Source organism: Mobula hypostoma, chromosome X1, assembly GCF_963921235.1.
Source record: "Mobula hypostoma chromosome X1, sMobHyp1.1, whole genome shotgun sequence".
In the NCBI taxonomy this organism is placed as follows: domain Eukaryota; kingdom Metazoa; phylum Chordata; class Chondrichthyes; order Myliobatiformes; family Myliobatidae; genus Mobula; species Mobula hypostoma.
The window spans coordinates 14,185,162-14,211,561 of NC_086128.1; the positions used below are offsets into that span (position 1 = coordinate 14,185,162).

Sequence of the window (26,400 nt, forward strand, 5' to 3'; positions counted from 1 at the left end):
GGAGTTACTTTTACAACTTCCTGCAGCTTCTTTTTTATCCTGTTCAGCAGCCCCCACCCCCTCATACCAGACAGTGGTGCAGCTGTCAGAATGCTCTCCACAGTACATCTTCAGAAGTTTGAGTGCTTTAGGTGACAAATCAAATCTCTTCAAACTCCTAATAAAATATAGCCGCTGTCTTGTATTTTTTATAGCTGCATCGATATATTTGGACCAGATTAGATCCTCAGATATTGACACCCAGAATCTTAAAATTGCTCACTCTCTCCACTTCTGATCCCTCTATGAGGATTGGTATGTATCCTTCGTCTTACCCTTCCTGAAGTCCACAATCAGCTCTTTTGTCTTACTGACATTGAGTGCCAGGTTGTTGCTGTGGCACAACTCCACCAGTTGGTATATCTCAATCCTGCACGGTTAAATTGGCAATATTGAAGATACAACTGTACTGATAAGAAATTACTTTTAATCCTAGTGAGGACTGATCATTGACTGCATTCAGATCAGGTATGAGTAGTTTACAGGATATTACAGGGATATGGAGATAGGGGAGGAAAACCCTGATCATTGATTGCATTCAAATCAAAGATCAATAGATTTCTAGATATCAAAGGGATCATGGAATATGGAAATAGAGGAAGAAAATTGTGTTTACTAAATGTAAATTAAAACAAATGTGCAGATGCCAGAAATCTGAAATAAAAACAAAAACCGCTAGAAACACTCAACATGTGTAGTAAGGGTCATGTTCAGGATCTTTCCATGGCTTCTGTCCTCTCCGATCAGACTCCGCCTTCTCCATCACTGTATCTCTTTCACCAGTCAACTTCCCAGCTCTTTACTTCATCCCGCCCCTCCAGGTTTCACCTATTACCTTGTGTTTCTCTCTCCCCTCTCCCACCTTTTAAATTTTCTTTCTCCAGTCCTGCTGAAGGGTCTCAGCCCAAAACGTCAACTGTACATTTTTCCACAGATGCTGCCTGACCTGCTGAGTTCCTCCAGCATTTTCTGTCTGTTGCTTGGATTTCCAGCATCTGCAGATTTTCTCTTGTTTGTGTATAGTTCCAGTTTTTTTCTTGTTTTCAAAAATGGCTTCCTCGTCGTGGATCAGCTATTATTTTGTTAACTGGAGGATGCAGTATCAAAGGGCCAAATGTACTCATGCTCTCGTTTCTTGTGTTACCACGGCCTCAAATACCTCGGTACCAACGACCTCATCCGCCATCTTGCCGCAGATTCCAGTCAGGTTTGGTTGCCATTAGAGACCATGCAGGCTTCATTTCACTGCGTGACCCAGTGCGACGGCAGACTCCAAGAGACTCGTCAGCTTTGGGGAACTGTTCCATGACTACGCCTGCGCAGAGTGCTCGAGCGAGCTGTTGAGAATGTGAGCTTCGCGGTGAGCTGGAGAGGGAAGATTTTCTTGCTGTGAACGTTTTGACGAGCTTTTTGATTAAACGTGAGTGAATGTTTTCTAATGGCTTGTCGTTTGAATGGATGGGGAGCGAGGGCAGCCCCGTTTAAAACGGCAAAGCGGTAAATGTTTTATGGGCACCGAAGAAACTAAGCCCTGTTTAGAAATGCGAGAGCGGTGGGGCCAATTTTAAGATCAAGAGCTGCTGCCCAATTCGTCTTTTACGCGAGTGTCGGGGAAATTTTAATAATCACCGAATACAGCCTTCAAGCTATATAGCTAATCCTGTTGTCAAATGCCTTCCTAGGGATTGAGAAAATGTTTTTGGATTATTTCTGGGGGAAGAAAAACTTATTAGTCTTAATTGAGATTGGAAAGAAAAGTAAGTGTGGCACTTTGTTATGATCACACTTTCTCTCCCCTTTTCTTTCCCTTTCCAGCCCCATCAATCCCACCCAAAATAGTACATGCTCACTTGACAGTTGGAGGAAACAGAATTGTGATTCTATTTCAGAGGTCCCAAAGCATTTCGAAGTGAAGTTCAGTCAGTGTTGGAAGCGCATTCAGAACAAGCTGTCACAAACTTGTTATGGATCATGGCCAGATGATCAGCTTTTATTGCTGTTACTTTAGGAATAAATATTAACCTAGACTACTTTACACAAAGGGTGGTTAATCTTTGCCATTCTTTACTCAAGAGGGGCTGTGAATGTCAGCTGCCTCTCTGCACTACAGTGTCCACCCACAAATTTAAAAGCAATCAATTAAATGTGAAAGGTTCTATGTAAGTATCATTATATTTTGAGTAAACTCTCCTCGGGTTTCCAACCGGATACGGGTATCGATTTTAGCTGACGTTTCGATGTCAAACACCGCCATTTTAATCAGAGATGATGTCATCTGTGCCACCTTGGTTGCAATCGAACTCCAGCTCTTAGAGCGAGACCTGCGTCTTTGTTAAAATTCTTTTCCTCTAGTTTTATTTCAGTGGCTTCTTTCACCAGGTGGTCCCAAAAACCATTGGTGAGGCACAGTAGTTTGTGCCATTGAAGTCAATCCTATGGCCATTGCAAATGCAATGTTCTGCTACCGCCGATTTCTCTGAGTAGCCCAAACAGATACACCTCCTATGGTTTCTACCGTAAAACTGGGAAACCTAATAATGAGGAGGAACTCGTTGCTACCGCCTGTTTTCCCTATATTTCCACGGTTTCTGGAAGGATGGCGAGGATTCTGAAGAAATACCGGATTAATACCATCCACAAACTGGTAGGCTTATGTGGGTCAAAGATGACCTGGGACTTGATGTTTACAGGATTCTCTGTGAATATATCGGCCAACATATACTCTGATACGGGGAGCTTTCAGGACAGTTCCTCTACAAGTGATGCTGAAACTGCTGAGTCTAGGATGCCTACAAGTCAACCTCCACTGACTGAAGGTTCTTGGAATTTAACTTTGATTTCCAATGTTGTCCCCCTCCCTGCCCTTTGTTAATGTCCCAGGCACATCGGACCTAATTTTGCTGTCTCTATATTCAAGGTATTGCATAAATAGAAGTTTTTATAGCGCTAAAATCTATCACCTGCAGCAATCTATCTACTTGTGATAAGTGAACCTATTCTGCAAAGAGGAAGTATAACTGGAATATAAAAGCCAAAAGGCAAAATGCAACTGCACAAGTTGTCTGAGGCACCTAAGGATGCTGTTTCAAAAATTTAGGAATGGATGGCCTGATGGCCAAACTTGCTACAATGGCACTTCATAAACTGCTGGTATTCCAATATAACAATTAAAACTGTCGTTTCTAAAGTTTGTTTTGGAAAAAGGAATCAGTGTATTCATAGGGGAGGAAAAGTAGAATTGGCAATAAAACTGCGAAATGATCTTCCATGTGTGAATAGGTCCTTCTTTGTGAATTTGAGTCTGTCAAGAACTCTGTTTTGATGAAGCTTTTGGTATTTGAGTATGAACTGCATCTGAGTGAGGATAACTGCATCTGAGTGAGGATAACTATTGAGATCTCCCCATAACCAATAATCCCACTTTAAGGACAGTTTATATTTTATTTCATGCTCTCATTATTTATTGCTATTCATTTATATTTGCATTTACACAGTTTGTTGTCTTCTGCACTCTAGCTCTTTCATTGATCTTGTTTATAGTTACTGTTCTATATATTTGCTGAGTATGCCTGGAGAAAAAGAATCTTGGGGTTGTATGTGGGGACATGAATTAATTCTGATAAATTTTACTTTGAACTTTGAAATGAGAATTGAGAATACAACAACTGACCAGTTTTTATTGCCATCTCCATCAACTTTACAGTGTTTGGTGCGCTCACACAATATTAATTATTTTCCATTTGCTACTAATGTGCTATGTTTGAAGCACACACACCAACTGCATTTGAGTACAATGAATCCTGACTTTCAGACTGAATTGCTTCCTCTAATTATGCATTTTAAATTGCTTGAAATGACATACTGGGAAATGAAATTCTACTCCACTAGTTTTCTTGTTTGTGGCTCTCTGTTATTGAACTGGGTAGTTCACAGTTCAAAGGAAATTTATTATCAAAGTATTATGTGTCACAGTTTACTACCCTGAGATTCATTTTCTTGCAGATATTCACAGTAAATACAAAATAAAACAATAGAATCAATGAAAAACTCCACATGACAAAGATGGTACCTGAGGTACAGATAGATTAAAATACAAAGAAAACAAAAGACATGGTGGGGGGGGGGGAACTGATTGAAAATGTAATTATGCTCTCTTTGCAGATACTATGATGTCGTTACTGAGGTGTACGCGGTCTGCTGTGGGCATTTGGCAGATGCAAAGCAGGTAATAGTCACCTCATTGAGGAGAATAACTCTAATTCAGTTTGTAGCTCTAAAACTGCCAGTTAATGAGGCCTTTTTTTTTTGCCTGTTATTGAGATAATATCAGCTTTGGCTCAGTTGATACAAGCTCAGAGTTGGAAGGTTGTAGATTCAAGTCCCGCCCCAGATATACTTTATACTTTTACTTTATACTTTATTGTCACCAAACAATTGATACTAGGACGTACAATCATCATAGCGATATTTGATTCTGCACTTCCCGCTCCCTGGATTACAAATCGATTGTAAATATTAAAAATTTAAATTTTAAATCATAAATAGAAAATAGAAAAATGGAAAGTAAGGTAGTGCAAAAAAAATCGAGAGGCAGGTCCGGATATTTGGAGGGTACGGCCCAGATCCGGGTCAAGATCCGTTCAGCAGTTTTATCACAGTTGGAAAGAAGCTGATCGCAAATCTGGCCGTACGAGTCTTCAAGTTCCTGAGCCTTCTCCCGGAGGGAAGAGGGACAAAAAGTGTGTTGGCTGGGTGGGTCGTGTCCTTGATTATCCTGACAGCACTGCTCCAACAGCGTGCGGTGTAAAATGAGTCCAAGGATGGAAGATTGGTTTGTGTGATGTGCTGCGCCGTGTTCATGATCTTCTGCAGCTTCTTCCAGTCTTGGACAGGACAACTTCCATACCAGGTTGTGATGCATCCTAGAAGAATGCTTTCTATGGTGCATCTATAAAAATTAGTGAGGGTTTTAGGGGTCAGGCCAAATTTCTTTAGTTTTCTCAGGAAGTAAAGGCACTGGTGGGCCTTCTTGGCAGTGGACTCTGCTTGGTTGGACCAAGTCAGGTCATTTATAATATTGACCCTGAGGAATTTAAAGCTTTTGACCTGTTCCACTTGCGCACCACCGATGTAAATTGGGTCGTGCGGTCCGCTACTCCTTCTGAAGTCAACAACCAATTCCTTCGTCTTGCTGATGTTGAGGGATAGGTTATTGTCTTTGCACCATGCCACCAGGTTCTTAATTTCCTCTCTGTACTCAAACTCATCATTACCCGAGATACGGCCTACAATTGTTGTGTCATCAGCAAACTTGTATATTGAGTTCGATGGAAACTTGGCTACACAATCATGGGTGTACAGTGAGTACAGGAGGGGGCTGAGTACACAGCTTTGTGGGGCACCGGTACTCAGAGTGATTGTAGAGGAGAACGTGTCCCCTATTTTTACAGCCTGGGTCCTGTCTGTGAGGAAGTTGAAGATCCAGCTGCAGATCTGAGTGCTAAGGCCCAGGTTCCGGAGTTTAGGAATCAGTTTATTTGGAATGATGGTATTGAAGACAGAGCTGTAGTCAATGAAAAAGAGCCTTACGTATGCATCTTTATTCTCCAGGTGTTCTAAGGAGGAATGTAGGGCCAGAGAGATGGCATCTGCCATTGACCTGTTGCTCCGGTAGGCGAATTGCAAAGCGTCGAGGTTGACCAGTAGGCTGTGGTTGATGTGTGCCATAACCAATCGTTCGAAGCACTTCATAGCAATTGATGTCAGAGCCACAGGTCGATAGTCATTCAGGCATGCCACCTTGCTCTTCTTCGGCACTGGGATTATCGTTGCCTTCTTAAAACAGGAGGGCATCATAGACTGAAGCAAGGAGCAGTTGGAGATATCAGCAAACACTCCAGCTAGCTCGCTTGCACAGGCCCGGAGAACCCATCCCGGGATGCCATCTGGGCCCGTTGCCTTCCTTGGATTTATCTTCAGGAAGGTCTTTCTAACGTCCTTCTCGGTGACGATGAATCTCAATGCCACCAGGTCCGGTTCATCCAGAGGGAGCGGGACGCTCCTCTTCTGTTCGAATCTTACGTAGAATACGTTAAGTTTGTCAGGAAGAGAAGTGCTACAGCTACTGATATTCCCAGCCTTTTCCTTGTGCGCAGTGATCTCATTTAGACCCTGCCATCGTCTACTGGCATCCCTTTGGTTAGCCTGGGCTTCCAACTTGGCTCAATATTGCCTCTTGCCGCCCTTAATGGCTTTCCAGAGTTCATGCCTGGATTCTGTGTAGTGACTGGTATCCCCGGACTAAAAGCCGCAGCTCTAGCTTTCAAAAGGGACTTGACCTCATAATTCATCCAAGGTTTCTGGTTAGGGAATACCCGGATCATCTTGCGAGACATACAGTCCTCCGTGCATTTCCAAATGAAGTCCATGACAGCTGAGGCATACTCATCGAGGTTAGCTGCCGAGTCCTTGAATACTAACCAGTCCACCGATTCAAAGCAGTCACGGAGGACCTCATCCATTTCCAATGTCCAACGCGACATTACTTTTGACACCGTGACCTCCTGCTTCAGTTTCTGTTTGTAAGCCGGGAGGAGGAGTACGGCCTGATGGTCCGATTTTCCGAAGTGAGCTCGTGGGACGGAACGGTAGGCATCCTTGACTGCTGTGTAGCAGTGGTCAAGTATATTCGGGCTTCTAGTGGGGCAGGGGACATGTTGGTATAACTTTGGCAGTGCCTTTCTGAGGTTGGCCTGGTTAAAGTCCCTGGCTGTAATGAGCAAATCCTCTGGATACCTGGTCTCAAGTTCACTGATGTTGGCATACAGTATGTTCAAAGCACACTCCACGTCCGCCTGGGCGGGGGAATGTAGACCGCTGTCAGTATGACCGAGGTAAATTCCCATGGCAGATAGTAGGGACGACACTTCACCGACAGGTGTTCCAGGTCTGGGCTGCAGGAGCTTGTCAGTGCCACTGTGTCCGAGCACCACACAGTGTTGATCAGTAGGCAGACACCACCTCCCCTTGTCTTGCCCGAAGATGCCGTGCGGTCCATCTGATGGATCGAAAATCCCTCCGGTCGGATGGCACAGTCGGGGGTGGCAGGGGAGAGCCAGGTCTCGGTGAAACAGAATACACAGCAGTTCTGCATCTCCCTGCAGTAGGTGAGTCTCCCTTTAAGATCATCCACCTTGTTCTCTATGGCTTGCACATTAGCTAGTAGGATGGTGGGCATAGGGACCCTAAAGCCCCTCAGCTTCAATCTGACCAGCAGCCCAGCTCTTTTCCCACGCTTCCTCGGTAAATAGTGCATCTTTCCAGGTTTCCATCGATGCAGTGTGTTGTTGTCAGCTCTGAGGTTGGTGGACGCGTCCGCAGGGATCGATCAGCGGGTTGCGTCGTCGGGAGCTCCGGGTCGGGCTGAGTGACGGGGGAGGCTCCGCTGCCACTTCCAGCTGCTGGGGGCCCGGGCTGTAGATTGGGTCAGGCCCCGAAGCTGACACTTAATCCCGGATGGCTGGGCTCCTGGCTGAAACAAATCCGTAAACTGAGTCACGGTTGCCGGGGCCTCCACTCCAGCCGAGCCTCGGGCTCGATTTCTGAGGTTGGCGGCGGAGGCCTCACTTCCAGCAGCTGTGGATGGCCACCAACAGGGCTTTAGGGTGGTCGCTCTGGGGAAGCGTCTGGGGCACCTTGAGGTCACTGCCGTCACTTCTGTGTGGTCGTCTGCTCCGGAGATGCTCTCAGAATGGGCCGCGTCTCCAAGCGCACCGGCACGGTAGTAGGCCGTGGGTCTCCGGGAACGTGGTGGGCCTCAGACCAGGCCTCGCTGGTTGGGTCCAGGTGCGGTCCGGAGTTTAAGAAGCAGTTCTGGCACGGTGGTCTCCAGCTGGGTCAGTAGCTTCGCCAGGGTGTTGTTGATCTTGCTAGATGTAGCAGATTGAAGGTTTAGAGGGGTTTTTCTGGTATAGGATAGTGTAGAGGGCAGTTTGCTCGGGAGAGCACGCGCAGAGTCACCAGTTACCGGCGCCATCTTATTCAATCTTATATATGTGGGATTTGACAGAGTACTGTGAAATTGGATGTACCAGAGTTTCATTTGAGCACCTTCTTCTTGAGCAGTTCCTTAAACCCGAGTGGTCACAGGGAAACCATGCAGACAGCACCTGAGGTAAGGACTGAACCTGGGTCTCTGGCAAAGTGCAGCAATGGCTCTACTAGCTGCACCACTGCACTACCCAGATGCTCAATACCCTTTTTTAGATTTTCCTTTTTTTTTTGAGTGTTCGGTTACGAGGGATTCCATGAGTGAGTGAGGTTGTTACTTTATTTTTCCGAGAAGACTTTGAGAGTATCTTTGAGGCTTTGTTTTTTACACAGTGAAAAAACTCGGAGTAGAATGTCGGTCATAGAAAGAATGTGGAGCAACAAACAAAAAGCTGGAGGGATTCAGCAGGTCAAGTAGCATCTGTGGAGGGAACTAGATGTTTTGGTTGAGACCCTTCATCTGGACTGATTGAGGGGGGAGATAGCTAGTAGAAAGAGGTAAGGGGAAAGAGTGGAACAAGAATTGGCAAGTGACAGGTGGATCCAAGTAGGGGATAATAAGCAGAGAGAAGAGTAGCATGAACCATCAACTTTTCCTTTTTGGCTTTTTCCTTTCCTAAATGTTGAATTTCTTTGAACATTCAGCTGCCAGCTTAGGCCACCTGCAGCCATGTTTCTGGAATTTTAAAAGGATATGATCTTATTACTTATATTTGTGACATAAATTTAGCTACTGTATCTTATTGGAAATATGGCATACATTTAAATATTGTAGCCTTAATTTTACCCTTTTAACATTTTTTCTGTTCATTCGCCTTGTTTATGCTGCCTATTTATTTTCCTAGCTACTTTCTTAACTTCTGCTTCCCAGTTTTTGTTACCTTCCTGAATTCCTTTTGCACTTGCCAAGCTTGTTTATACCATTCCCAACAGCCCAGCAAAACATAACTGTGAGGATGTTAGTTCCACTCCGACTGAACTTGTATGGTTCTCACCTGCCTCAGCAATGGACCCAATGGTAGAGGACTTCTGTCCTTCAAATGTTTAAAGTAAATCCTATTCCCCCCTTTTACTTTTCAGTGAAGCTGTGAATGATGTCTTGGAGGTTGAGCTCCAAGTGTGCAAATGCCATCTATGTACTGATGTCAGAATGATTTTTTATTCTGGAGTGGAGGTGCTGAAGGCTTCCTGTTTGTCCTGCAGATTAAATCCACTCCAGCAGGAAGTTCATTGGAGGTGAGGTGCAGTATTGCAGTAAAAGAAGATTGAGGAATAAATGATAGAAGAACCTGGTAAACCCAAACCTGGAAAAGAATGAAAAACTATGGGCTTAATGCAGCCTCATGGGATTGGCATAGATGGGCACCGCAGCAGGTGTAAACGAGTTGAGTTGAAGGGCCCTTTCTGTTCAGTGCAGCTCTATGACTCTAGGTTGGTGACCTGTTGTTGAGAATTAAACACATGAGGAATTAAGTTGTGGGACAGTTCACTCTTTCTGTCCTCTCAGCCAGAGCAAATAATAGAGTTCCCATTTGTCCATAAGATTATAAGATATAGGAGCATTTGGCCCATTGAGTCTGCTCCACCGTTTCATCATGGCTGATCCATTTTTCCTTTCAACCCCAATCTCCTGCCATCCCCTCTGTATCCCTTCATGCCTTGATCAGTCAAGAATCTATCAATCTCTGCCTTAAGTATTGCTCAAAATTGCTCACAGTGCTCCAAGTGAGGGCTCACCACTGCTTTATAATGTTTTAATGTTACATCTTTGCTTTTATATTCCAGTCCCCTTGAAATTAATGCTAACATTGCATTTGCCTTCCTCACCACAGACACAACCTGCAAATTAACCTTTAGGATGTTCTGCACGAAGACTCCCAAGCCCCTTTGTACCTTGGATTTTCAAATTTTCTCCCCGTTTAGCAAATAGTCTACTCTTTCATTTCTTCTACCAAACTGTGTGACCATACACTTCCCAACATTGTATTCCATCTACCGCTTCTTTGCCCATTCTCCTAATCTATCTAAATTCTTCTGTACCCTCTCTACCTCCTCAAAACTACTTGCCCCTCCAGCTATCTTTGTATCATCTACAAACTTTGCAACAAAGCAATCCATTCCGTTTTCCAAATCATTGACATATAACGTAAAAAGAATCAGTCCCAACACAGACCCCTCTGGAACACCACTAGACACTGACAGCTAACTAGAAAAGGCTCCCTTTATGCTTGCTTCCTGCCAATCAGCCACTGCTTTATCCATGCTAGAATCTTTCTTGCAATACCATGGGCTTGTAACTTGTTAAGCAGCCTTCTGTGGCACCTTGTCAAAGGCCTTCTGAAAATCCAAGTACACAACATCAACCGATTCTCCTTTATCTATCCTGCTTGCTATTTCTTCAAAGCATTCCAACAGATTTTTCAGGCAAGATTTTCCCTTGAGGAAACCATGTTGACCAAGGCTTATTTTGTCATGTGCCTCCAAGTACCCAGAAACATTCTTAACAATTGACTCCAACATCTTCCCAACCACTGAGGTCAGACAAACTGGCTAATAATTTCCTTTCTTCTGCCTCTCTCCCTTCTTAAAGAGTGGAGTGACATTTGCAATTTTCCAGTCTTCTGGAACCATTCCAGAATCCAGTGATTCTTGAAAGATCATTACTAATGCCTCCACAGTCTCTTCAGCCAGCTCTTTCAGAACCCTGGGGTGTTCACCAACTGGTCCAGGTGACTTGTCTACCTTCAGACCTTTCAGTTTCCTAGTAATGATAACTTCCTATCTTCTAGTAATGATAACTTCATACACTTCATGACCCTTGACACCTGGAACTTCTACCATACTACTAGTGTCTTCCACAGTGAAGACTGATGCAAAATACTTATTGAGTTCATCAGCTATTTCCTTGTCCTCCATTACTCCTCTCCAGCATTGTTTTCCAGCGGTCCAATATCCAGTCTTGCTTCTCTTTTACACTTTATGTATCTGAAGAAACTTTTGGTATCCTCTTTAATATTATTAGCTACCTTACTTTTGTATTCCATCTTTACCTTCTGAATGACTATTTTAGTTGCCTTCTGTTAGTTTTAAAAGCTTCCCAATCCTCTAGCTTCCCACTAATGTTTGCCCTCTCTCTGGCTTCTATGTTGGTTTTGACTTCTCTTGTTAGCCACGGTTGAGTCATCTTTACTTAAGAATACTTCTTCCTCTTTGGGATGTATATATCTTGTGCCTTGTGAATTGCTTCCAGAAATTCCAGTTGTTGCTGTTCTGCCATCTTCCCTGCCAGTATTATTGTCCAATCCATTAGGTCAATCCCTCTCTCATGCCTCTGTAATTCCCTTTACTCCACTGTAATACGGATACAGCAGACTTTGGCTTCTCCCTCTGAAATTTCAGTGTGAATTTGATCATATTATGAACACTTGTCCTTCAGGGTGCTTTTACCTAAAGCTCTCTAATCAATTCCAGTTCATTGCACAACACCCAATTCAGAATTGCTGCTCCCCTAGTGGGCTCAATCATGAACAGCTCTAAAAAGCCACCTTGTCGGCATTCTAGAAATTCCCTCTCTTGGGATCCCACTCTACCTGCACATTGGAATCTCCCATGACTATTGTAAAATTGCTCTTTTGGCATGAATTTTCTATCTCCCGTTGTAACTTGCAGACCACATCCTTACTACTGTTTGTGGGTTTCATAACTCCCATCAGGGTCTTTTTACTCTTACAGTTCCTTAGCCTATCCACAATGATTCAACACTTTCCGACCCTGTGTCACCTCTTTCTAATGATTTGATTTCATTTTTTACTGACAAAGCAACACCACCCACCTGTACCTTCCTTCCAGTCTTTTCATACAATCTGTATCCTTGGACATTAAGCTCCCAGCTATAATCCTCTTTCAGCCATGATTCAGTGATGCCTACAACATCATACATGCCAGCCTGTAACTGTGCTACAAGTTCATCTACCTAATTCTGTATACTGTGTGCATTCAAATATAACACCTTCTTCAGTCCTGTATTCACTCTTTTTGAATTTATCCACCTTTTATATTACAACTCATCCTGTTGCCTGCAATTTTGCCCTGTCATCATCCTCTCCTTGCTTGGAGTCTCAGTACATATTGCATCTGTTTGTAAACCAACTACTTTATCCTCAGCACTATCACTCCAGTTCCCATCCCCCTGCCAAATTAGTTTAAACCCTCCCGAACAATTCTAGCAAACCTGCCCACAAGGAGGTTAGACCCCCTTGGGTTCAGGTGTAACCTGTCCCCTTTTGTACAAGTCGTACCTTCCCCAGAAGAGATCCCAATGTTCTAGGAATCTTAATCACTGCCCCCTGCACTAGTTCCTGAGCCACACATTCACCTGCCAACTAATCCTATTCTTATGCTCACTGGCACGTGGCACAGGCAGCATTCTAGGGAGTACTATCCTGGAGGTCCTGTTCTTCAGCTTTTTACCTAGCTCCCTAAAATCTCTCTTCAGGACCTCCTGGCCTTGTCATTGGTGCCAGTATGTACCGAGACTTCTGGCTGTTCAGCCTCGGCCTTAAGAATGCCCAATCCAAGGCATCCCTGATCCTGGCACCCGGGAGGCAACATACCATCCAGGTGTCTCTATCATATCCACAGAATCTCATCTCTGTCCTCTTGTCTTCGCCTTCTGTCTTATCAACCTCCACATTTAACAGGTCATCCTTCACAATTTGCTCTACCTTCAATGTGATGCCACCAGCAAATAAACCTCCCCCTCCCCTCCACTGCCTTCACAATTATAAAAGGCAGTTCCCTCTGCCTCCCTGATTCATTTTTCCTGTAGCCCCCGCTACCTTCCATGCAAGTGCAAGGAATTTAACATTTACCCCTTTTATCAGTTCCATTTTCACTATCCAGAGTCCCAAACAGTCAAGCAGTGATTCACATGAACTTCTTCCAATCTGGTGTATTGTATTCAGTGCTCACAAGCGTGCACTTCTCTATGTTGGAGAAATCAAGTGTAGATTGGATGAGACCTTTGTAGAACACTTCCTTTCAGTCCATATGGGTGATACTGAACTCCTGGTTGTCTGGTTGCCTGTTGATAAATTTGGTGCTGTATATCTACTTGTAAATCTGTAAAATATTCTGTGAATCATACAGAATGTTGGAGGAACTCAGCAGGCCAGATAGCATCTATGGAAAAGAGTAAACAGCTGATGTTTTGAGCCGAAACACTTCATCAGGAATGTCGACTGTTTACTCATTCTCCATGGATGCTACCTGGCCTGCTGAGTTCCTCCAGCACGGGGGTGAGGGTGGGGGGGTGTATATTTCTAGCATCTGCAGATTTTCTCTTGTAACTTTTCTGTGGTGTTGAGATTACTTGTGAGAAATCTGTTTTATTTCAGCCATCCATAATAGGATATTGTTAATTATAGGTCTAATGAAAGGCACTAGTTCTTGCTGCTCCAGTCATTGACACGTCTTTGATATTCCCATCCCTTCCACCGTGCGCAGCAGTACTTGTACCCATTTTATTATGAGACACCCATGCCCACCAGCATTGTACACTTTGTTCCAGAGCTGAATTCTGGCCCAGAACATTGGACTATGCTTGAGATGGTTTCTAGGTCTCTTTTCCTGGCTTCCTCATCCCTGAGTCTTTGCTCTTCAGTACTATTGAATCCCAAATCCAGGATTTGAGCTGAAGGGAATCAACAAATATTTCCATTTAGGAATACTACAGCCAAAAACTGCAGTCAGAGCCGTGGGTACTTCAGTAAGCAACATTGTTTTAAGACGTATAGAAAATCTATCGATCCTCAAAATCTGCACACCCGGGACTGCAGATTCAGGTCTTGAGTGCAGTTTCCTTTAAGAAAAAGGAAACGTGGAAGGCGTGCTGGGCTGCAAATAAGATTGAAGTGCAGAGCCTTTAGGCCCCAAGCCCCTACTGTCCTGCTGGCGAATGTGAACACTTTTTTTGCTCTCTTTTCGCACTACTTACTTAATAGACTGTTAGCGGATAAAGTCGGTGATGGTGTGGGAGACAATGGCCTAGTGCTCCTTAGTGGGGTCACGATCGAGGGGTATATAAGAGGAGGTATCCACGAGTTGTCGCTGTGCCTCGGCAAGGTAGAGGTCAGTACGCTAGACTACAACAGCACCCCTCTAGGGTTAGGATTAGTGTGGAGGGAGTGGAGAGCAGAGCGTTCGGAAGGAGTGAAGTTGGAATTGGAACAAGGTGTGGTGAAGTCGAGACGGTTGATGTCCCGTCGACAGTTAGCAATAAAGAGATCCAGAGCAGGCAGAAGACCAGAGCCGGGTGTCCATGAAGAGGAGAAGGGGTCATCAGTGGGGGTAGGAGAGTCCTTGCCGAAGAAGCAGGCTGGGAGATGGAGCCGGCAGAAGAAGAGTTCAGCGTCATGGCGAACGCGGAATTTGCTGAAGTATGGGCGAAGGGGAACAAAGGCGAGGCCCTTACTGAGAACAGAGTGCTCTGCTTCAGACAGTTGAAGGTCGGAGGGGATGGTAAAGACCCGGCACAGATTAGAGCTGGGATTGGGAGGGGGGGAGGCTGGTGGTGTCAGTGGAGAGGGGAGGGTTGGGGTGAGAGGAAGATGGAGCCTCTGAGGGCCCAAGAGCTGACGGTGGGATCTGAGGGAGACGGGGTTGCAGAGTGGTGTTGGGGGAAGGGGAGACAGGAGTCACAATAGCAGCAAATAAAGACCCGGCCTGGAGTTCAAGGCTGGAGTTGCAGTTGGTGGTTGCGCAATCGCTTTGAAGGTGTCCATTGTCATTGCTGGAGTCCAGGTTTTGTTGACAAGTTAAGATTTAGTGATTTGTGAACACTTAAGTGTTCATAAAATTTATTACTTAGCCACTGCTGCTTGTTATCTAATCTTGAACAGTATTTCTGCTCTGGAACTCATTCTGAACTGAGATTTAAATCTAGGTAAAAGATTAATTAAGGTGAGAATTGCATATTAGATATCGTTCGAATACATTTTATGGTTATTATGTAGATATGCATGTATAGGTGACTATAAAAGTGGAGACCAACGTTCAGCTCATTTTTACTTCTTTCTGCAAATGATTTTTGCCAGTTAAATTGGCTATAGAAAATACCTCTTTTAAGATACTTTTGGGTTGTACGTGGCAATATCCTCTTGCTTTTGTGTGTTGTGTACAAGGTATTTCATGAATGGTGGTTGATGAAGTAAAGTAGTTTAGAGGAGCTAGTTGATATTGTCACGTACCCCGTGACGGGTTAAATATCCGGCAGAAATGGAAAACACCTTGGAGTCCAGTATTGCTATTAACTAATGGTATTTATTAGTAACTACGCAATACAGTAATATAAATGCAGATAAATCAAACAGATTAGCAATAGTTATATATAAGTAAATATATCAGTAAGTGTGGAAATATATGAAAACCAAGCTTCTTCAAGTCCAGGGGCAAACAGATACAGTCCCACGATGATGAGTAAAGTTCAGTTCAGTTCGTGGTATTGAGTTGAGTAGTGATGGAGAGAGAGAGATTTGAGTCTTCAAGTGAGCTGACACTGTCGATCTTCCAGTTGTCCTCCAAATTCCTTTAAAAGTCACCGACTGTGACCACAACAAAGGGGACCATTCTTTTGTGGTGGAATTATCAACCCAGGCAAGGGTTGGACACATGAACAATTCCCCACTGGTCACTTCCTTTTCACACCGCAAGACCCAATGATCAATCCGTCTGATCGATCCTCCAAAAACCCACTTTTTCTGTGGGCACAACAATGCTCATTCAGTGTCCAAAATCATGTGTCTATCATCTGTCCTATTTTATCTCCCCGTGCTGGATACCAACTGCCACTCAAACAGCTCCTCCCTTCTCTGTCTGTGTAAGAATGTACAAGCAGATGATCTCCTTGGGAAAGTATAAACAAACTGTGAGCAGTCTTTTTTTCTCTCTCTCTCTCTCTCTCTCTCTCTCTCTCTCTCTCTCTCTTTCTCTCTCTCTCTCTCACTCACTCACTCACTCACTCACTCACTCACAGAAGATGTCGGTGTTAAATACCTCTCTCTCTATTTTCAAAAGCACAGTTCATAGGGGTTATTCAGGACCCTGTCACGATGTAACTGATTCGCACTTTCACATTGTCCGTGGAATGAAAGAATGAGTTAATTTGTGTGCAAACAGTTTGGATGGAAACAGTTAATTGCTATGTTTTTTTTATATAAAGTTTGCCTTTCACTATTAAAGGTTCCTTTCCACTTAACATCACTCTTTCCAACTTATCTACTGTATGTGAATGAATAATCGCTATGTACAGCTTGTGAAATAGTTTGCAAACTCAAGAATCTGATTAGAAATCAAGATTTGGGATCTTGCCTTCATTTACAGGTTGCTTGTGGAGGATTGAAATGTTTAATATTTAGAGGTGAGGAGCTATTTGTAACCTTGTTTCACTGCATGTTTACACACTCAGTAGCTACTTTACTGTACAGGAGTGGAACCCGGTGTGGTCCTCTGCTACTGTAGCTCATCCACTTCAAGGTCTGATGTGCTGTACATTTAGAGATGCTGTTCTGCACGCCACTGATGTAACACATGGTTATTTGAGTTACTGTCGCCTTCCAGGCAGCTTGAACCAGTCCAGCCATTCTCTTCTGACCTCCCTCATTAACAAGACAAAACCAAAACAATTGCTGCTGCCGGTGACCCTATGGATTTGTTATACTTGCATCACCCACCCTCACTCCAATAATGGTTGCTCCAAAGGTTGAGAATGTGTAGTCGATCCTTTATTAGCAAACATACAATCTTGATGCGATTGAAACTTAAGTGTACCTGAGTGCAAGCTAAGCATGATTGAGCGGTCAGCAAAAGGTACAACCTCTGTTGGTCCCCAGCAACGACAAACTGCAATGAACAAAGCATGAAGCTGTGACTTATTCCCTTCACTTTTACTGCGCCCCCACCCATGTGACTAGTTGCCATAATAAAGGCACAACACAGAATACAATGCAGATCAAGAACAGATGCATGGCTCCTACATTCCAGCCCCTTAATTATTATACTAGAATAATTACAACTACAAGACACAATAGACATGAAATATCAACATTTACACAAATGTCCTCTTTTGCTAAGAAATCTATATTGGATTGTGATCTTCTGACAAACCAGGTTGTTCCCCCTTGACTGCATTCAGGAAAATCTGTCTTGAATTGCTTCCTCCAAACCTCATCAAACACAAAACTGAAGCCCCATTAACTGTCAGCTCTGGCCAAGTGTAGTCTTTTCCACCACCACAGTCTCCTTTCAATGGTCCATTATAGTCCAACCTAGCATTGTTCTGATTTCATCATTAACACTGCGAATCAATTGCAATTGCTCAAATGCCTTGGGCACATTCACCCCCATCAGCAGCTTAATTTCTGACTCAATTTCCAGCAAATTAATATGCTTCAGATGAGACCATTCCTGAAGATCTCTCTGAAGAGGAATGTTCCTTTTGTAAACAGGTACATGTTCCTGTGTATAGATGTTAGGCAGTTCACAATAGTTTTCATTATCTAAGCCAGCCATTTCCAATCCTGCAATGATGTAGCTATTCTCAACCTTATCATGACCCATTGTGCGTAAGGGAATGTGTGTTCCTTTACCAACAGCACCTCCAGGCTGGGACTTTACGTGCTGCCGCTGGAACTCCAGTCTCACCTTCCCCCCCACCACCACTCTGCAGTTCTGTGTCTCTCAGGTCCCACCATCAGCCTCTTGAGCCCTCAGAGACTCTATCTTCCTCTCACCCCACTTTCACTGAAAGCTGCAACCCTCCTCTCTCCTCAGACATTATCAATCCTCTTTTCCCCCATTCATCCATGCTGGGTGTTCACTATTCCCTCTGCCCTTCCCCTCTCTGAGGCAGAATGTTCTATCCTCAGTAAGGGACTCACCTTTGTACCCCTGCACCCACACCTCAATGAGTTCTGCGCCCACCATGACACTGGGCTCTTCTTCCACCACCTCTGTCTCCATGCCACCGTCTTTGGCAAGGACTCCCCATCCTGCACCAATGACCCCTTCTCCCATCTTTTTTTTAAATTTTATTTATTTTTTTTATTTGGATAAGGAATTCACAATTATCATGTACTTTTTTCACACATATAACCTTTTCCATTTTTTTATATGTATAAAACTACAATTATTTATACATTCTTAAGTACACATTGAGATGATATAAAAGGAAAATAAACATTTAAATAGATAATTATGTACTGTGGTAAATCTAACCTATTAGGCTAAGTAATGAAATTAGTTGTTAAGAAAAATGGTAATAATAGTTTCCATACAACCCTTCCGGACCATTTCCACTGGTCCAAAATGTTGCATACAAGCCTATATACCAACCATTGTAGGTGTTTATATCCCAATTTGTTCGTGCTTGTTCCTGCCCGCAGACATAATTATCCAATCCCTATGTACTTATTTACTTAATTTTTTCTTTTTTTTTTATCCCTTTCCCAAATCTTTCCCTTTACTTGTGTTAATTCTCTATTTTCCAAAAAAAAAACCAAACGTTTAGACTAGGGGTGCTTACGTTAGCAATATTACTGTGTTGATGAGAAGAGCAATATAAATCATTAGGAGAGTCATCTAAAGTCTGCTCGCATTGGGGTTATATATTCAATCAATTTATTCCAGATTTGATAAAATGTTTCTTTTTGAGTTCTCAGGGAGTAAGTCAACTTTTCCATTTTAAATATTTCCAAGATAATTTCGTACCAATCTTCTAATGTAGGTGGTATTGGATTTAGCCATTTTCTAGTGATTGATTTCTTACTTGCCGCTAAGAGGGCCTGCAGCAACTTTATATCTTCCTTCTGTTCAAGGAACAATACATGCCCCAAATAGAGCGGCTCAAAGTTCAGAGGTATCTGGGACCTAAGTACCTTAACTAATGTTCTATGAATACCTTCCCAAAATAGACTTAATTTAGGGCAATCCCAGAAAATATGAAAATGATTTGCCTCCTTGGAGCCGCACCTTCTCCAACACATCACATTTGTATCTTTATATTTTTCCTGATATGGGGTCTTGAAGTATCTTATAATGTTTTTCCAACAATGTTCTCTCCAAGTCAAAGAATTAGTCGAGGACCATTGAAAGCTGCAGATTTTCCCCCAAGCCTCCTCTGAAAGTACCAACCCCGCTTCTTTCTCCCACTTCTCTTTAATATACAGTGTATTTACATTTTTAGCATGGGAGAGTGCATTATATAGGCGAGAAACTGATTTACTAGGTATTGAACTGCAAACCGAATTCAGAATCTTGAAAAATTCTAATTCTACTGTTGATAGGTCTGTATATCTACAACTCTGGTTAACATAGTTTCGTATTTGAAGGTACCTAAAAAAGTCATTATGTTCTAGGCCATGTTTGTCCTGCAGGATTTGGAAACTTTGTAATACTCTTTTATCTATAAATGAGAGGTAGGTTGTAAGACCTTTCTTTATCCATAGCTCAAATCTTTTATCTCCTCTGTTGGGAAGGAATTCGGTATCATATGCACACCATCTAAAGAGTTTTAACATGTTATTAATTCCACATGAATTAACCACCTTCTGCCATACTTTTAATGTAAGATTTATCCAAGCATTATTAAATTTTTCCAACTGGGCCATCAATCCTTTGTCAGCTATTGAGGCCTGAAGAGGAAAACTGTCAACTAATCCAAATTCTATTTCCTTCCATCTAGCCTGATATTCCCTATTACACCAATATAACAGAGGGGTTATCTGTGAGGCATAAAAATAATTTCTCAGGCAAGGAAGAACCATACCTCCTCCTTCCTTCCCTAACTGTAAGGTGTTATATCGAATTCTAGGTTTCCTTCCTTGCCAAATGAAGCGGGAAATCCATTTGTCCCATTCCCTGAATTGATTATCATCCACCTCCACTGGTAAAGTACGGAAAAGATATAATAACCGAGGAAGAATATTCATTTTTATCGTATTTATTCTTGAATTTAAACTTAAAAAGAGGATAAGATTCCATCTATGCATATCTGCTTTTATCTCTGAGATTAATGGCCCATAATTTACCTGTGACAGTGTTGAAAGATCTTTCGGCAGGGTTATTCCTAAATATTTTAATGATTTAGCTTCCCACTTAAGATTGTATGTATCCTGCAATTTTTTGGATGGTGTATAATTTAGGGACATAACCTGCGTTTTCTTTACATTTATTTTATAACCTGATATTTTCCCAAAGTCATCCAACAGTGTAAACAATCCTATAAATGATTTTTCTGGTTCACTCAGATAGACCAAAACATCATCTGCGAATAACGCCACTTTCTGTTCAATCCCTGCCACCTTGATACCTTTTACGATTTCACTCTGTCTTATTAGTTGGGCAAGTGGTTCAATATATAGCGCAAAAAGGAGAGGAGAAATTGGGCATCCCTCTCTAGTGCCTCTCTCTAAAATGAAGGAGTCAGAGAGGTCCCCATTTATCTTAATTCGGGCTGTAGGGCTGTCTATATAGAGTCTGAATTACTTTAACAAACCTTTCTTGAAAGCCGAATCTTCCTAACACTCTGTATAGGAATGCCCAACTAACCGAATCAAAAGCTTTCTCAGCGTCCAATCCTACTACCATTGTCTCTGTCTCGTTCTTATTAACCTGTTCTAATATGTGCAGAGTTCTCCTTATGTTGTCCTGTGTTTGTCTTTGTTGAATAAATCCAGTCTGGTCTAAATGGATTAGGCCAGGTAAAAGCTTTTCCAATCTGCGTGCTAATATAGATGTAAATAGTTTGTAATCTAAATTAAGAACACTAATTGGCCGATAATTGCCACATTCTAGTTTATCTTTACCCTTTTTAGGAATAACTGAAATAATCGCTTCTCTCCAGGAAGGTGGAGTTTCTCCTCTCTGCAAGATCCAATTAAAGGTGTTAAGTAGTAATGGGGCTAACTGTGTCTTCAGGGACTTGTACCACTCAGAGGTAAACCCATCAGAACCCGGGGACTTTCCAGCCTTTAACCTAGAGATGGCCACATTCAGTTCTTTGACAGTTACTGGTTCTAATAAACTTTCATTTTGTAAATCTGTAAGTTTAGGTAGATCTAAAAAATTCAATACACTGTCTATATAGGGCTCATTGGGGGCCCGGGGCTGGGAGTACAGCTCTCGATAATATGTTTCAAAACTCTCTTGAATTTTCCCTATTGTACTCTCCACAAGCTTTGTCTTTGGATTCTTTATTTTATGAATTGTATTGTCTGCTTGTTGTTTTCATAATTTATATGCTAATAATCTAGCTGATTTACCTCCTACTTCATAATTCTTTTGTCTCAGGTAAAGAAAATTTCTTTGAGTTTCCAACGTATAAATATCATCAATTTCACTTTGCAATTTCCTAATTTCCTGTTTTCGATTTGAATTACTTTTGTTGCTATCTACAACTTGAAGTTGTTTTAATTTTCCTTGAAGGTCTGCTAATTTTTGTGCATTGATTTTTTTCATGTGAGTAGTAATGGAAATAATTTTCCCTCCCAGTACAGTTTTCAATGTATCCCATAAAATCACTGGTGATGTTTCTCCCGTGTCATTAAGGTCTAGATATTCTTTGATTTCTCCCCTTAATCTCTCCATTACTTTCGGGTTATTGAGTATATGTGAGTTTAGCCTCCATAGTGTTTTCCTCATTTTCCTTTCCAGGATTAGAGACATAGAGACTGGGCTATGATCCGACAGATCAATTGTTGCAATATTACAGTTTTTTATCCTGAGTCTATCTGTATTAAAGATAAAGAAATAGTCTATCCTTGAATAGGCTGAATGAGGGAAAGAGTAATATGTATAATCTTTACTAGTAGGGTATAATTCCCTCCAGACATCTATAATTCCCAACTCCTCCATCAATGAATTCACTTTCCGAGTCAGAGGTTTATTTTGAGTAACTATTCTTGAAGAATCTAATATAGGATTTAATCTAATATTAAAATCCCCTCCCCTTCTCCCATCTTCAGCCCTCCTCCTCTTCCTGGACACCCTGTTGTGGTCTTCTGCCTGCTCTGGATCTTTTTGTTGCTAACTGCTAATGAGACATCAACCATCTTGACTTTACCACTTCTCTCTCCAATTCTCACCTCACTCCTTCCGGACACACTGCTCTCCACTTTCTCTGCACTAATCCTAACCATCCAAACCCTCAGAAAAGGGAGGTGCTGTAGTAGTCAGGCGGACTGACCTCTACCTTACTGAGGCCAGGTGACAACTTTCAGACACTTCCTCTTTCTTACCCCTCAAACAGGACCCCACTAAGGAGCACCAGGCCATTGTCACCCACACCATCACTGATCTTATTAACTCTGGGGATATTTCATCCACTGCCACCAACCTCATAATTCCCTTATCCACACCTCCCATTTCTACCTCCTACCCAAGATCCACAAACCTGCCTGTCCAGGTAGACCTATTGTTTCTTCTTGTTCCTGCCCCACTGAACTTGTATCTCCATGCCTCCACTCTGTTTTATCCACCCCCTCCCCCACCCCCAGTTCAGTACCTACCTACATCCATGACACTTCACACACTCTGGATCTTTTCAATGACCAAGTTCCCTGGCCCCCAATTGTCTCACTTTCACCATGGATGTCCAGTTCCTATACACCTCCATCTCCCATACACTTCCATCCCCCATCAGGAGGGCCTTGAAGCTCTCTGCTTCTTTCTAGATAACAGACCCAACCTGTTCTCTTCTACCCTCCTCTGTCTGTTGGAACTGGTCCTTGGTCTCAAAAATTTCTCCTTTGGCTCCTCCCAGTTCTTCCAAACTAAAAGTGTAGCCATGGGCACTTGTGTTAGTCCCAGCTATGCCTGCCTCTTTGGATACGTGGAACAGTCTACGTTCCAAGCCTACACCAGTATCACTTCCCAACTTTTCCGATGCTTCATTGATAACTGCATTGGGGCTGCTTCCTGCATCCACGCTGAGCTTGTCGACTTCATCAACTTTGCCTCCAACTCCACCCAGCTCTCCAATTTACCTGGTCCATTTCTGACATCTCCCTCCCCTTTCTTGATCTCTCTGTCTCTATTTCTGGAGACAATCTATTTACTGATATATTTTATAAACCCAATGATTCTCACAGCTACCTGGGCTATACCTCTTCCCACCCTGTCACTTGCAAACCTGCCACCCCCTTCTCTCAGTTCCTCCATTTCTGCTACACCTGCTCTCAGGATGAAGCTTTTCATGTCAGAACTAATGAGATGTCCTCCTCCTCTAAAGAAAGGGGCTTCCCTGCTTCCACCATCAACACTACCCTCACCTGCATTTCTTCTATTTTGCGCATGTCTACCCTTACCCCATCCTCCCGCCACCTCACCAGGGATAGGGTTCCTCTTATCCTCGCCTACCACCCCAGTAGCCTCTGCATCCAGTACATGATCCTCAGTAATTTCCACCATCTCCAACGGGATCCCACCACCAAACACATCTTCTTCCTCCCCCCCCCCACACACACACTTTCTGCTTTCCGCAGGGATTGCTCCCTACGTGACTCCCTTGTCCATTTATCCCTCCCCACTGATCTCCCTCCTGGCACTTATCCTTGCAGGCAAAACAAGTGCTACACCTGCCCCTACACCTCCTCCCTCACTACAATTCAGGGTCCCAAACAGTCCTTAAGGGTAAGGTGACACATTACCTGTGAGTCTGTTGAGACCATCTACTATATCCGGTGCTCCTGGTGTGGCCTCCTGTATATTGGTGAGACCTGGCATAGATTGGGAGACCGCTTCGCCAAGCACCTACGTTCCATCTACCAGAAAAAGTGGGATCTCCCGCTGACCACCCACTTCAATTCTACTTCCCATTCCTATTCTGATGTGTCTGTTCATGGCCTCCTCTACTGCTGCGATGAGGTCACACTCAGGTTGGAGGAGCAACACCTTGTATGCTATCTAGGTAGCCTCCAACGTGGTGGCATGAACATCGATTTCTCGAACTTCTGGTATTGCAACCACCCCCCCAACATCCTTCACCATTCCCCATTCCCATTTTCCTCTCTCACCTCATCTCCTTACCTGCCCATTACTTCCCTCTGGTGCTCCTCCACCTTTCCTTTCTAACATGGTTTCTACCCTCTCCTGTCAGATTCGCCCTTCTCCAGCCCTTTCTCTTTCACCAATCAACTTTCCGGCTCTTTACCTCACCCCCTCCTCTTCTCCTAGTTTCACTGATCACCTGCCACCTTGTACTTCCTCCCGCGCCCCCCCCCCACCGTCTTTCACTGACCTATCATTTCTCGTCCTGTCCTGATGAAGGGTCTCAGCCTGAAATGTCAACTGTTTGCTCTTTTCCATAGATACTACCTGGCCTGCTGAGTTACCTGGCCAGCATTTTGTGTGTGTTTCTTGGACTTTCAGCATCTGCAGTTTTTCTTGCCTTTGTGTGCCTTTTCCTGTCAGGTTGAGTTAGTTCATGAGGCTCACTGAGCAGAAGACTGCTGTACTACTTAGATCTAGGAAAGCATATGTAACCACTGTCATGTTACCCATCTTAGACTTCACTTGAACTGGAATTCTTGGAAGTTTACAATCATGATCACCAGCTCCTGTAAGGCCATCAAGGCAGTACTCGCTGTGTTACGAGAATACACATAAAATTAAGATGTTTGCTGGCCTGGGCTAGCATCAGTGGCATCAGCAGTTGGTCTGCCACCTGCCCTCAGGGGAAGGAGAGATAAGGAACAATGGAGCAGCGTCTGGAGATGTGTAATGAAGGGATGTGGGAGAGAGAGCTGTCTGGAGCGGCTCCCCCCTTTGAACCCTGAACTGTTTGAAGTGATGGACAGGCGATACCCCAGCAGGGGGATAAAAAGGGACAGGTTCGCTAAGACAGACACACGCCACCCGAGGTAACGAGACCCTGGAAGCGGTGCGCCTCCCACGAGTGGGTGAGAAGTGCCAGACAACGACAAGGGTGGAAAGGTACGATCAGCGGGAACCCGGTGTGTGTCCGCCCTTGCCTGGGTGCCGGGTTCACTGCAGAGGATCGACCGCATCTGGAGGAGGGGTCACAGTCGGTGACCTCAGATGACATCACCAAGGACCCGCCCAAAAGTTGCTTGTGAGCAATCTCGCTGGTCTGTGAGTGAAGCTGTGCTGAATGATGAGTTGTTCCTGTTCTCTCTGTCTCTCTTCCCGCACGTTGTCCATCGCCATGGCAACGATTACTGCGAACTGAACTACTAACTGGACTGAACTTTGAGTCATTTTGAAATTTGGTCATTTACCCCTAGACAACGATAGAGCTTGATTGATGCTGTTATCTTAATGCTGTGCACATGTGTGTTTATCATCACTGAACTGTTGCATTTATTATCCTTTCGATTACTGTGTTGCTTGTTTCTTTAATAAAACTTTCTTAGTTCTAGTACTCCAGACTCCAACTGAGTGATCCATTTCTGCTGGTTTGGCAACGCAGTTACGGGGTACGTAACAGCTGCTGGTTTGCTTCATTCATGGCTCGTTTCAAATCTGTACCCTTTTCATCAGTTCTGGGCTCAGTTTTAGCTTCGCTTTCCACAGTAGCCACACTGGTGGCAAAGCTGCTTCCTTTAGCTTGAGAATGAATTGTGATCCAATTTTGTTCACACCTTTGTTACTGCCGGCGATGTAGCCTTGTATGTGTTCCCAAACATTAGGTGTGTAGCAATCTTTATGTGTCTCTTAATAAAATTAGCAACATCAGTGAAAGTAACTGTACAGTTTATTGGGCAATTTATTGATGGCAATCCTCATTAGCAGGCATGTCCAACTCATGCATATCCTGCACATCTTCCATGGCATTGCAACAGCCTTTTTTTAAATAAAGACTAATCTTGAAGAGCTTTTATGTTTTCTAATTTGATATGTGGCTAAGAAAGCCCTTTCCATGTAGGCCACAGCAAATTTGTGCTAATGACCAAAATGTTCTGTAGTAAAGCTTGGGCCTTTATGTATCCTTACTCCAGGTCGGCCCGCTGGCAACTTTTGACAAGCTCTGTAGGGTAACCTTCAGTGAACTGTTCAAGAAAATGGAGACCGTCTCCATAATTATTTGTCTTGCCTTCAATGCTAATCTTGAAAGCCCACATAAATGAATGAAGCTGCAATGGATTGCCATCGGAGATTAGAATTTCTTTTAGATAGAGATGCAATACATTGCTGTTGTGTCACTATGCTTGTTATTTCCTTTTGCTTCCTTATGGCCTCCAGTGCAGCATTTAGACCTTTATTATCTGAAACACGGGTGTCACCCGATTGTAAATCAGT

General features: G+C 43.4%; 1 protein-coding gene across 2 annotated transcripts in view; it reads left to right on the forward strand.

Annotated features, from left to right (window-relative positions):
* The first annotated feature begins 1,094 nt into the window (after nt 1-1,094).
* Nucleotides 1,095-26,400, forward strand: part of suox (sulfite oxidase) — a 52,584-nt gene continuing 27,278 nt past the window's right edge. Inside the window, exons 1-2 of one of the 2 annotated variants that reach the window (XM_063037957.1) lie at nt 1,095-1,459; nt 4,201-4,264. In XM_063037957.1, the coding sequence (XP_062894027.1) occupies nt 4,206-4,264 (59 nt within the window). In that variant the 5' untranslated portion in view covers nt 1,095-1,459; nt 4,201-4,205. The remainder of the gene's footprint in view (nt 1,460-4,200; nt 4,265-26,400) is intronic. The other variant, XM_063037958.1, reaches the window with a different exon arrangement.